Here is a 12653-nt window from a genome sequence, read left to right as displayed (position 1 = left end):
ATGTAATGCTTTTTGGTGCAATGTCACCTTACAACTCCTGTTAGGAAAAAAGCAGTCATGAAGGGCTGTAAATTAATGTTGGTACAGTTTTGAGCTTTTGACAAATACATACAAGGCATTCACTTAAAAAAATCCCATGATCACACAAATCCCAGTACACCCTAGCAGCACTCAGTCACAGTCGGGTCACCTCTACAAAATCTCTCAGAAATTAACCTGAGGACAATCCATCAAAGCCCCGAGGTGCGGCCGCCCGGAACACACTGAGAGCTATGAAAGCTTTAAATCTCTTCCTCTGCAGAATCCATTTAGCATGGCTCTGCCACACTCCACCAGGGGTTGTATGAGCTGGATACCAGGCATGGTACCAGAGGGTTAAATTATGCATTTAGTGTTTGTGTGTGTGTGTGTATCCTTGCTTGTGTTTTCAGTGTGTGTGACTGTCAGACTGTGTTGTGGATGTAGAGGATTTTCCTCTCTCTGGGACTCCTCTCTGCAGGTCATCTCCGTTCCTCATGAGCCAGCATAAGCCTGTTGGACACACACTGGAGCGGTGAAGGGGAGTCACTGGGAGTGAGCCAGGCTCTCAGGGTCTTACAGGCCCTTAGAAGGAACAGGATGACCTTTAATCAGGGATCAGGAGCCCAGGCTGCAGCTGGAGGCCTACAGGAGCCTTGATTATGCCCGCGGCCCCAGGTCACCCTCCCAGCTGGCCGTCCACCTTGAGCCAGGACACTCAGGCAGCCGTAGGCTGGATGAAGCACTCAGTGCAGGCATGAGGTGTACATTTATGATGAAGTCTTAACATTAATCTGTGAAATCTTCATCCACACAGTGTGAAAAATAATCCACAGACATGAGTTTTGATCTACAAAAGATCTGATGCTCTCTGTTAAAGCCACACTGCTCTTTTTCACATGTGTATTTTATTAGATTTTCAATTCCTTAATATCAGCTTACACTCTGTATGTGAAAGATGGAAAATCAAAAGCAATAAATCAAACATTCTGTCGATGATTTGGTGAAAATTTTTTGGATGGACTTTTTTTCTTTTGTTTTCATGAAATCACAGTGCCAAAATAGTTGGATGCATTGAAGATATTAAATGAAAGACATAAGATACTAAAATTCATCATCTGGGGATTCAAATTATTTGACTGATACTGTTGCAAGCCTCCTAATCTAAGTAATAGTCCACGCATAAATTAAGGTCAAGCAGCAGGGTCACTTTTTCCCGACTTTTAAACCCAAAATTAAGCTCAGTCAAGTCTTCCATCAGAGCTCCCTATGTCCTAAATGAACGCTTTACCTTACACCTACGATTCATAACGCCTGTTTTTTTTGCTCTACATTTTGAGTCTTCAGCCCAATCTGTTGACATTACCAGGGTTTTTTTTTTTTAAAGCAGAGACACACCCTCTTGAGTTTTAGTGGATATTTTACAACTGCTGACACATCTGACACCTCCTGACGACTAAACTGAATTTCATGTGTAAAATCAGTGGATTGTCCTTATACACAAAGATGTTGTGACTCATACTGAAGGGGACGGGGCACAACCACAGAAGGCTTTGTGCTGTCAATCTAATAATAGCAAATAGTTTTACAATACTTAATTGTGAATTCCATACATCTTTGTTCCTGTGTGCCCTTTGCGTGCCAAACAGCAATAACCGACCTCTGACCAACACACATTCAGCCGTTTCCTATAGACACACACCACAGACATGCTACCACGTGCACTCCTGCCATCCAAGGGAATGTACACCCCCCACCCCCACCCCTCTCCATCACCCACCCCGAGGATTAGCCCCCTACCCCCACTTCTCTGCACACTACCATCCCCTCTTGCCCTATTATCATATTTGATCCACAACCCCCCCCCCCCTTACTTATTTCACCCTCCCACATGCACCACCAGCAAGGCATGCCCCCTTTTCTTTGGCCACTCTCAGGGAGAAGAAGAGGAGGATGAAGAGGCAGGGGCCTTTTATGGGGAACAATCTGCCAGGGAGACGAAGAATGAGCGGGCACTCAATTAAGGGCTGCCCATTGAGCCTGCAGAGTGAGCCTGAATGTGGGCCCCTCCAAAGGAATGGAGTCCCATGAATAGATTGTGGGCCTTCATGAAATATTAAAGAGAGGACGGATTTCCCACAATATTTGTACACCTCCCTTTGTGGGGATTTCTCCCTCCATTGAGCCTGAAACTGTTAACACATCCGCTCTGAAGCACGGCCCACAGACTGTGCTAAAGAGCCCCACGGTCCAAGCATCAAACGCTCTCCACCCTTACCTCTCTCTCTCTCTCTCTCTCTCTCTCTCTCTTTCTCTCTTTCCCTGTTGCCCTGTCTGTCTCTTTCTCTTTGTCTTTCTCTCCCCATCTTGTTTTCATTCCCATTCTCTCTCTGTCTTCCTGCCCACGAGCTATTCATGGAGGGGATTACAGCAGTTTTAATGACCACCTGTCCTTGCTCCAGCACTGTATTGTGCCATGCCAGGCCAAGCAGCAAGCATCCCCCTGGTATTAAAGGGTCATGGAACTAACTGGTGACCCCTGTCTCCACCAACACAAGTCTGACGGCCAAAGCCACCCAGACAGGTAACACGCACAGCCAATCTAATCATTGCTCATCTCCAACCTGTCCCAAATCCTCTGTGACAAAAAAAAGAAAGAAAGCTGCTGATGCATACAAAGAGAATACGTTTCCTCAGCGTGTCACTGTATCACTGCAGGATCATACTGAAACGTGACCCAGCATAAGTTAACAAGTGCTTCCTGGCACACTCATCTTGTCACTTTTCCCATTTTGTCTCTGCCCTTTCCTCTCTCTATCTATCCCCCTCTCTTCTCTCTCTCTCTCTCTCTCTCTCTCTCTCTCTCTCTCTCTCTCTCTCTCTCTCACACACACACACACACATACACACACACTGTGATCAGGTTGAGTGCTGCATAGAGAGCAAGGACTATGTGGTTAAGTAGGTGGTTAAAGCTACCATTAGCATCAGAATGGCCACATATTCCTGCCGTGAGTCAACATTAGTTTGTGTCAGATTCGACGCTCTTACTGCAGCTGACAAGTGGACCTGGTCAGAGTTTAATTTGTAGGGTTTAGATGATTTGTAAATGTGTTTAGTGTAAATCAGAGAGTTACTGGAGCTCAGATCCTGAGGCCTCTCTGTGATTGGATCAGTGAAGATGACATGACAGCTATTTTCCTTCTGAGCAGATATGAAACTGTACCTCCTGTGACTACATGTGATTATATTTAGATCTGCCTTTATACACACAACACATGTTTGTACAGAAAGTGAAATACTTTATGTTACTCTTTAATTGGGATAATCAAATAATAAATGTAAACTTTTATTTTTGCTCTGTGGACAGTAACATGGAAGGGCGTAAAATGTTTCAGATTTTTAAAAATATAATCTTTCAGTGCTTGCTTTGAGTACCAAAATTCTTTCCCCAAAGTTGTTTTTCATGTGTTTTAACACCAAGCACACATTTAAAGAGTATAATTAATCATGGCTGAATTCCTGCCTGGTTATAAGTTGCTGTTACATAAATGAGGCTTTTGTATTTTTTAGTTGGCAGAAATCTGAAAGAAAGATATCTCAAAACCTATTTAAGTGAAACCAGCAGTATCTGCTTGGCCTGACATCACTACACGTGAGAGGATGCATGTTCCTTTTCATAATTTGGGTGAATTGACCTTATAAGTCCTCTAATTTTCATCTTGTCTACACCAGTTAAAATGCTGAACAGTGGTGATAGTCAGCGGAGAGCATGTGGTAGCATGAGGCTCTCCTGCGTACTCCAGCAGATCCCCAGCTGTGGATCACATTGGCGAGCTGGCCCCTTGGTCTGGCCTCCATATGCTGGGGTCTGGGGTCCAGGCTGTCAGCGTAGCCCCAGCACATGGAGGGCAGTTGGGGGGCACATGGGGTAGGTTCTGGGGTGGTAGTGAAGGGGAGGGTGGGGGTCAGCGGCTCCACCAGCATTGTACCAGGAGGACAAGAGCTGAGCAGGACCCAGCAGGAGAGTGGGGGGCCTTTTCTAAAGAGAGATCAACAGGAGCTCCTTTTCTCACACCCCACTCACTTTACCCCACTCGTATCTCCTCGTCACCCCCCTCCTCTCTCCTCCACCCTCCCTTCCTTTCCATGGCAGATTGATACACTGGCTGAAATGTGATTTTCTTGAGTCTCTCTTACGAAACTGCGTTCGGCCCCTCTCCTCCCCTTCCCACCCACTCATCCCACTAATCTATTCTCCGCTGGAATTAAATCGGGCCACGCTGCTTTGTTTTTCAATCATCTTGTCCACATCAAAGTCACTCATGAGTGGATGGTAAAAAAGGAGGAAGGGGCCACGGACGAGACAAATCTCTTTGGCTTTTCCACTCACACAATGCTTCTCATTTGAATTCCTCCATATATTGCTGATCACCGTTCTGAATGGTGCCCCTGATGAAGTGTTGTTTTTGTGGTTCCTCACATGAATTCCAAAGACCCTGGGGATACATTTTCCTTTTTTTGTCTTTGACTTCAAAGTTATCTGGAACGGGACGTGTTGGAATGAAGAAAAGTGAGGGGTCACCAGGTTCAATGCTGGATGTTGTTTACAAACCTTCTCACCAAGTCAAAGAGCATTAAAACTATAGAGCCGTCATGGGGTATAATACAAAAAACATTTCTCACGCGTTGAGGTGCTTTCAGGCCTCCAAGTAATGTGCAAAACATTCTCTCTACTTTTGCTTGAGTTAAAATAAGGCCCTTGTTTTGATGATCTTTTAATTAGCTGGCTACACCCCGCAGTGTATAAAGTCATAAAAGTTCATCCTACTTATTTCTTAAGTCCTTGTTTGCAGTACGTAATAGCACAGGGTTACCATCAGCGTAAACCTGACATTCTGTATAGATGTTAACTGTTAAACATAAGAAAATCAACCCTGTATTCACTGATTTGATTCCACATTACAAAACAAACATGTAGAGATCAAATTCATTCTGAGAAAACATTACTGAGATGCATCAAGATGTTTTTGTTTCCCATTTATGATCATCTTGTTGATTTATTCATTTATTTTTTGAGGTAACTGTGGTTAGGAACAAACTTGGAGCATTACGGTAAGAATAAATATCTTTATGGTTGACATGGCACTGTCAAAACATTTCCTCACTGAATTTCAGCAAGTTGAAAAAAAAAAAGCCAAACTTACTGCATTCATTCTGCAGCCTGAAACTGTGTCACTTTGCTGCCCTCTGCTGCCAGAATTTCGAAATACAGCAAAGCAAAACTGTTTTCCTCAAATTTAACAAAAGGTCAGTCGAAATAAATGTTTAATGTTGAGTTTCATTAAAAAAAATTGAATGAAAATATTCTAAAATATCTAAATATTTCTAAAATATCTAATGTGTATTGTGCATCGTCAACATGTCACACTACACAATACAGTACAATACTTTTGTTGGTGTTGTGCATATGTTGTTTGCTTTATAGTTTTGAAATGAAATGTACATGTGTTAATTGTTATGGTTATCAATCTATTAAACCATTTATTTTATCTTATTTTATGTTGTCCTGCATTTTATTTTATTCAGAAATCCTGAACTGAAAGATCACTGATTTAATATATAGAAATCTAATAGTGTTTAGGTGTCTATTGTAGCCACCTCAACTACCCATAACCTCAACTGAATGATAATCCTTTTCTTTAGGCTACCCTTCCCCACAAGATGGCATACCAGAGTAATGAATGGACAGTGACTGACATAATATAAAAGGTGGACAGTATCTGATCCTAACTGCCTGTACAATGATGTGTATGTCATTATTTTTTGCTATTTACAAAAAAACAGATTACAATATTGCAATCACGAAAAGCAGGCTATACTCTTCCCTTTAAGATTTTATGCTTTTGATTTTGGGATAATTTATGTTATCACCTCCACCAAGGAGGTCGGGTTTGTATGGAAGAGCCTGTTACATTTGAAGGATTTCAAGATTTGATTGTTTTTTCTGACGTTTGGTGTACAGTGCGTTTCAAAATTTTATATTCTTACTGTGCATTGGACCATGTCAGAAAACTTGTCTTCTAATTCCTTTGAACAAAAGCATTTTGTTTTTGATATGGCAATGAGGGTGCTGAAAAGATTGCTATACTTGTGAGAACATGAAACTATCATTAACGAGTTTGTTATTTGGCAATGTCCTTATCATACGAATGTGATCTGACCTAGGTCACATAACCAGTTGTTTTGCCAACTGGGAGAGGCTATATTGAGCAAGATATACATCTTTTGTCAATGAGATGTCACAAACGTCACTGTTATCTGAGATCAGCCTCAGTATTCCCAACTGCTCTGTGGAAAGATCGATGAGAGCGCACAGTAGCAAAACTTTAAAAAACGAAGGGCACATGATCTGGAGTGAGGAAACCAGTCAAACAGGAAGCTCAGCAGCTTGAATCCCTCCAGAAATTATTAGATAAGATGCTTAAAAGTATATCTTCAGATGAGAACAACATACTTAAAATTGTTTACCCATAATTGCTGTATTATAGAAGTTTGTGCCTTTGTGAAGGTGTTCTATGATACGAAGAAGGTTTTAACCTTCATGTGGATGGTGATGATGATTCCTGTCACAGAGAAGCTGTCGGCATGCAATCTGTCACTGAGGAATCCCTGTTGATTTTTTCTTGGCACAGAACTTGTTTTGGCAACTTGTAACTGGGTGCAACAATATTATTTTTTACTTTCAGCCTGTCGCCATGAAGGCAAATTTCAGTCCATGATTGATAATGGCTATTTCGACATGTTCAGCGAAAATGGCATTTATCATCTTCTATGAGTATGGAATCAGATAACCTCAGTTTAGGCGACTACACAAACAATAGAGAAGTGGAGGTTGGAATTGGGAGTGGTGTAGATGTGGGCTGCATGGCCAGGCTGGCACAAGGTTGGCTGACAGGCTGTCATGTAGAACGCAACAAAGAGATGCATTGTGGGAGGAGGCACGGGTCAATGGCATCGTGAACAGAACAGGGAACTCAAATAACTTAACCTGAAAGAGAGCCACACCTAGCATGGGAATTTAACCAGCAAGTAATGTCAGAGAAGTAAAATAAATCTGATTAAATGTGCTTTTATACACTGATATTAAAAAACAACAACTGAGCATCATCTTATCATAGTCATGTGATTGGATAACATGTGGCATGTGGTAAACCCTTTTCCTCAGCCTTTCTTGTTTTGACTCTGATGTTGACTTTTTGTCTGAGTGCCCATCACATGAGATAAAGCGTGTTGCCTGCTCTGTCGCCAACAGAAGGAAGTCAGGTTTATTGTAATCTAAGGATTAGCCAGGTCTAGGAGTGGTGCCTAAAATGACTACTGTAAGTCAGGGAGTCGGCTGTGATCTGCTACATGCACTTGTGTTCAGACAGAAGCCACAACACACGCTGTCATTTCCTTTTATCACAAATTGCAGCTTTGCAGGTGCCCCGGTGGAGACTCAAAATTCATAAATGCTTACCCCACTGCAGTCGGACTACATGTTTATTTCCTGCACTTAGACTGTATTTGGTAGACTTAACAGTTGCTGATGATTATAAAAGCCAACAGGAGAATCTGAATTCAATGGAAGAAAAACAACAACATACATTTCTGTACTTTACTTTTACTCTGCACTACTGTAATCAAATTATAATCCACGCATCTCATATGCTCACAGTGAATTCATTCATCACCATTAAGATTCAAACTTTGAAGAATATAGTTTACGGAACTGTATTTTAATTGTATGTATTGTGTTTATCTGTGTTTTTTTTTTTTTTTTTTTAGAAATGATGAACCAGGGCTAACAGGTCTTTTTTACTGTAGAGATTTTGACATGTTACGATCGAAAAACTTCATTATGTATATAAATGACTGAATCCAGTTCAGTTGATTTAGTTACCTGGTATTGTGAATGCCACGTCATATTGTCATGGTTTGTAGGGACAACTGAATACTGCAGTTGGTGTACCATGTAGTAACACCTGTGCTTCAATGAGTTGAAATGTCTGTTGTGAAAAAGATAATTGCACAGCAACTAATATGTAACATGAGCCAAAAGTAAACAAAGTCTGTCAAGAAACTGAAATGCAATTTGTTGTGTTGACACAGAATCGATTTGTAGCGTACCAAACAATGTCATTTTTAGATAATGAAGACAGCAAGCAAGCATCAAGTGATTGTAATTTTTTTTTTATGAAGCTATGCAACAGTTTTAAAGCCTGTGCTTGCAGCTGCCATCACTCACTCATCCTGTTGCCTCAACAAGCTCGGACCATTTGCAGCCTCCCTCGTAGTTCACACGCACCCTTCAAACTTTCCACCTATGTCAGCATGCAGGAAGAAGAGAAGTAAAGGTGTTGAGTCACCTGATCTGTTAAGAATGAGTTGGTGTTCTGGACTAGTGCAGCTCTGTAGCCACCATCTGTGCATAAAAGGTATTCATGGTATGACTACAGGGAAGTTCCTTGTAGCAAGTTGAAAGGTGGTTGTTGTTGTTTTTTCCTGGCAGGAGTCTGTGCAGGTAGGCGTTTTCTGAAGAAAGTAGCATTACCAACATGGAAAAATACTCCACCATGGCAGGAATACTTAAAATTATATTTAGTTCACACAGAGGTATTGATGTGTCAGCAGGCAACTAATACATATTATACACAAAAGCATTCATTATCATTTCATTACTGCATTAACCTATATATTACAATGACAGTGCTGGTTAAGGTGGTGGTGTTAGCTGCACAACATTTTGAAACTCATCATAGGCTACTATTTGTTTTCCAAGTCAAGTTAGAGGGAATGTAAAGTGTTGACTTATGAGGTGTATGGGGAAGGAAATGAAACTTCAAATATAGAGCAACAAAGCGTGTTATCTTTCACAAAAATAAATGTTTTACTATATGCATTCCAAATTATCTGGATAAAACATAACAGTGATAACAATCTGCCTTTAATTGTGTGATAATAAAGATAAAGTAATACATCCTCCATACATTGTCACACATCTCTGCATCAATCCTCTCAACTTTCCAGTGGTAATAAACGCAGGATAATCATGGTCAGATTAATAGGAAAAATACATTTTATGTTGGGCCGTTTGAGGGAATATGAGAGCAGCAATCTTCATTTAATCCTCCGCTGTATAACCCCAGCATTCATGCACTTTGGTTCTGGCAGTTTTGCTGCATTCTTCTTTAGTCTCAGATAGCTTGTACTACACAGATTGTGTAGCCTGCATGGCGCCTTGTTCTGCTCATATGACACCAGGAGGTAAATCCAGCTTTCTTGTTGTCATTTCTTTTAGTTATTTAAAAACTGGGAAATCAGAGAGGGGCATTTGCTAGAGCAGATGAGACATATCACCCTTCTATCAGGAGCCATTCAATCCCAGAACACAGTTTGCTCCAGAGTCAGGTAAATGAGCCTGGATAATCATTTGTGTGCCTGGATATTAGGTACAGTAAATTCCATGTCAGTGGAGACCATGGGATTATTGACTTTAAATGTTTCCGACGGCGTGAGTGGTACTCTTCACAAAAAGGTAGTTGATGGAATACATAGAGACAGAGTCACGGTTATAAAACTTTATTCACTAAAAAGATTGTTATGAATAACTACCTGCGCTTATGTATTGTTTTAAAAAGTTAAGTGTAACTAAGATACCCATGGGTTAAATAACAGTCAATATAAAATTCCCTCCAGTTGTTGCCAAAGATGTATTTGCTTTGGTTGCACACTTACTGAGATCTGTGTTCCCCTATCAGTTCAGGGGAGACAGACTGTCTGCTGAGAGGAGGTGATCATTATCTGCCATCCTCAGCAGACAGACAGGCCTGCTGTTCATGCCCTACTGTACGTGGGAGGTATGCCGGGCTGTGATACATGCAAGTGCAGGAAATACCCAACTATCATGTGACTCTGAGTTGATATAGTTTATGAAGCTGTGGAAAAAACAACAACACAAAGTGCAATTTAGGTTACAAATTACGGTATGTGTGTGTGCCTGCCTGCGTGCTGTGCACATTCATGTTTTTTACAGGGTTAGAGGTTTGTTCATCTCAGTATTTTTGATTGAAGGGTTTTGTTTTCTCTATTGAGACCAGAGCTTCAAAATTCTTAGAATAAATTGTTACAGTAAACACCTTGAAAATCAATGCAAGGGCATAAAAAGAGAGTAGCTGTTCACATATAGTGCATGTGTCCATGTTGCAAATGATGAAATGATTTTTTTTTTTTTAAACTGTGCACTTCGGCTACATTAAACAGCATGCCGGTATACTTAAAGACAGATACTCTTTCATGTTGTCGCCCCAAAGTATACATTTTTTGATTATTTTGAAAACACTGTGGTTTGACCCTTGTTTCAACCTGTGCAGCTGCACAGTAGCGCAGGCATAAACTGTGAGAAACTCGGCATGATGAAAGAAGGCGATAAGAGCTACCTGTGGGTGGAGTGTGTGCACCTGCGGACACAATCATAACGATTGCAGCTTTTTTGGCCACAACTGGACACACTGGAGCGGTACACGAGCCATGGATGCTGAGGAGAAATCCCCCGCCGACCAGGGAGCGCATCTGCTGGACATCAGCTCCAGTCTACCCCCCGCTGAGCCGCCCAAAGGTGAGGAGCCCGACCAGTCGGAGAAGCCGCCGTATTCATACGTTGCTCTGATCGCCATGGCCATTAAAGACAGCCAGGACAAAAGACAGACTTTAAGTGGAATTTACGACTTTATCGTCACCAAGTTCCCCTACTATGAGAGGAACAAGAAAGGATGGCAAAACAGCATCAGGCACAATTTGTCTCTCAACGAGTGCTTCGTCAAGGTACGCAGGGAGAACGGAGGGGACAGGAAAGGCAACTACTGGATGCTGGACCCCGCTTTTGAGGATATGTTCGAGAGGGGGAACTACCGACGGCGGAGGAGGGTGAGGAGACCCTACAGACCGCCGAGCGTGCCTTACCTGCCCGGGAATCCGGCGGAGTATCCCGAACCGCTTTACCTGCAGCCCTACATGAGCGGTTCGTGGGGTCTGTACCAGCCTCAGTCCAGCTCGTCCCAGCCGACCGGATACCCAGCACCCCCGGTCCACACCGGTCCTCACACCCGCAGCTTGTCCCCGACCGGACCGTTGAACTCCTACTGCCCCCCCGCCCACTTCCACCACCCTGCCTACGGCGCGTACCACCGCCACCTGCCCGTGCTGGTCCCCCACAACGGATGTCCCTACGGCGGGATGACCCAGCCGATGAGCCCCGACGGAGGCACCGTGTCTGTGGCCTGTAACTATCAGCAGTTCCCCTCATATGCCAGGGAGACTGAGGCGCAGGTTGTTTATTCATTTGACCAGTAGAGGTTCGGGTTATTCAGTCGGTTCACAGACACAATGTTCACCCGTTTCACCATTTCAATTAGGCTGTTTGTCAGGTTAAGGTCGCCTATATGCTTCGTTGTTTGGTAGATTGACGAAGTGTAAATTTATTGACTTTATGAAACTTTAACATTTTCAGTTGGCGTTTACGCTTAACGGAATCACTGCCACAGTTCAGAACAGATCAAGTGTGAAGTGCAAGAGCACAGCTGATGCAAATCTGATGCTCACTTTGTCTTATTTTGTGACTAAATTAGGCCTGTACCAAGCAACATTTTATAATTTTTTTTATTATCATTTTGAATATTGGCATCTACATGCGTGACTGTTATTTATTTCTTTTTTTCTGCTGTTATCAATTATCAGAGCTGCTATGCAACAGTTGGTTACCCTGAAGCACTGATCAGTTTTCTTGTTTGAAGAATGTTTACTTGATGTAAAACACTGCGTGATGTTTGTTAAAATAAAATGTTATTTTTGCATTTTATTGTCTCATTGATTTACTTTTTGTGACTAGTAGTAGGCCTAATATAGCCTAAGCCTTACAATATTGCCATAATATAGGCTAATTGTAATATTTGAAGGAAGGTAATGAAGGACATGTGCAGTGATGAAATGTAAAGTGAAAATAACTTATCTTAAGTAGCCAACAAAGTGAGGGAGGCCTAGGCCAAGTTCTATTTTATCCTACTGTTACTCCACCATATGGTATAGCTACATAGGTGATGTAGCCTACAGTTATACTTATCACATGCACATTTATTGTTCATTTGATGTAGGCTACTTTGCATTTTCATATTCATAATGTAGGCTACCTAATTAACCAAATAAGTAAACAACCAAAATGAGTAGACCTATGGTCAATATCACAAAAATATTAGGATCCTGTCAGTGTGATGTGGGCAAATTTTAGTCAGTTTGCCTTGGCCAAACCAGAAGAATGAAGACAATTAATTAGAAAAACTGATGATAGTGTCAGTGTGATCTACAGCCTGCTACCCTCATATCCTATCATGTTCTTTTGGGATAGGCCTATGTAGCCTATTTGTTTTTATTTGTAGTCTGTTTTTTTTTTTTTAAATGACAAATCCATTTGGGAATGTGTGATACCACTGTTACATAAATCTCATCATCAGAGATTAACTGCCTCTTCAGAGATAGCTTATTATTTTTTCAGATGCTCTGTGCTGAACCAGTTTTTATTTAGGCTATTTATTTGATGA

The 12653-nt window shown here is 41.7% G+C and overlaps 1 protein-coding gene across 1 annotated transcript; it reads left to right on the top strand.

The window, feature by feature from the left end:
- Positions 1 to 10553: 10553 nt before the first annotated feature.
- Positions 10554 to 11905, top strand: foxl2l (forkhead box L2-like). The gene has a single exon (XM_085783110.1). The coding sequence runs from the start codon at positions 10591 to 10593 to the stop codon at positions 11410 to 11412; it is 822 nt and encodes a 273-aa protein (XP_085639236.1). The 5' UTR covers positions 10554 to 10590; the 3' UTR covers positions 11413 to 11905.
- Positions 11906 to 12653: the final 748 nt, after the last annotated feature.

The sequence above is a fragment of the Trachurus japonicus genome, chromosome 7 (assembly GCF_045865225.1).
Source record: "Trachurus japonicus isolate A0001 chromosome 7, Traja_1.0".
Taxonomy (NCBI): domain Eukaryota; kingdom Metazoa; phylum Chordata; class Actinopteri; order Carangiformes; family Carangidae; genus Trachurus; species Trachurus japonicus.
Note: the sequence above shows the minus strand (reverse complement) of the source record. Positions and strands in the feature narration are given on the sequence as shown.

Coding starts and splice junctions, on each gene's coding strand:
- foxl2l (XM_085783110.1), top strand. CDS start 10,591: ATGGATGCTGAGGAGAAATCCCCCGCCGACCAGGGAGCGCATCTGCTG.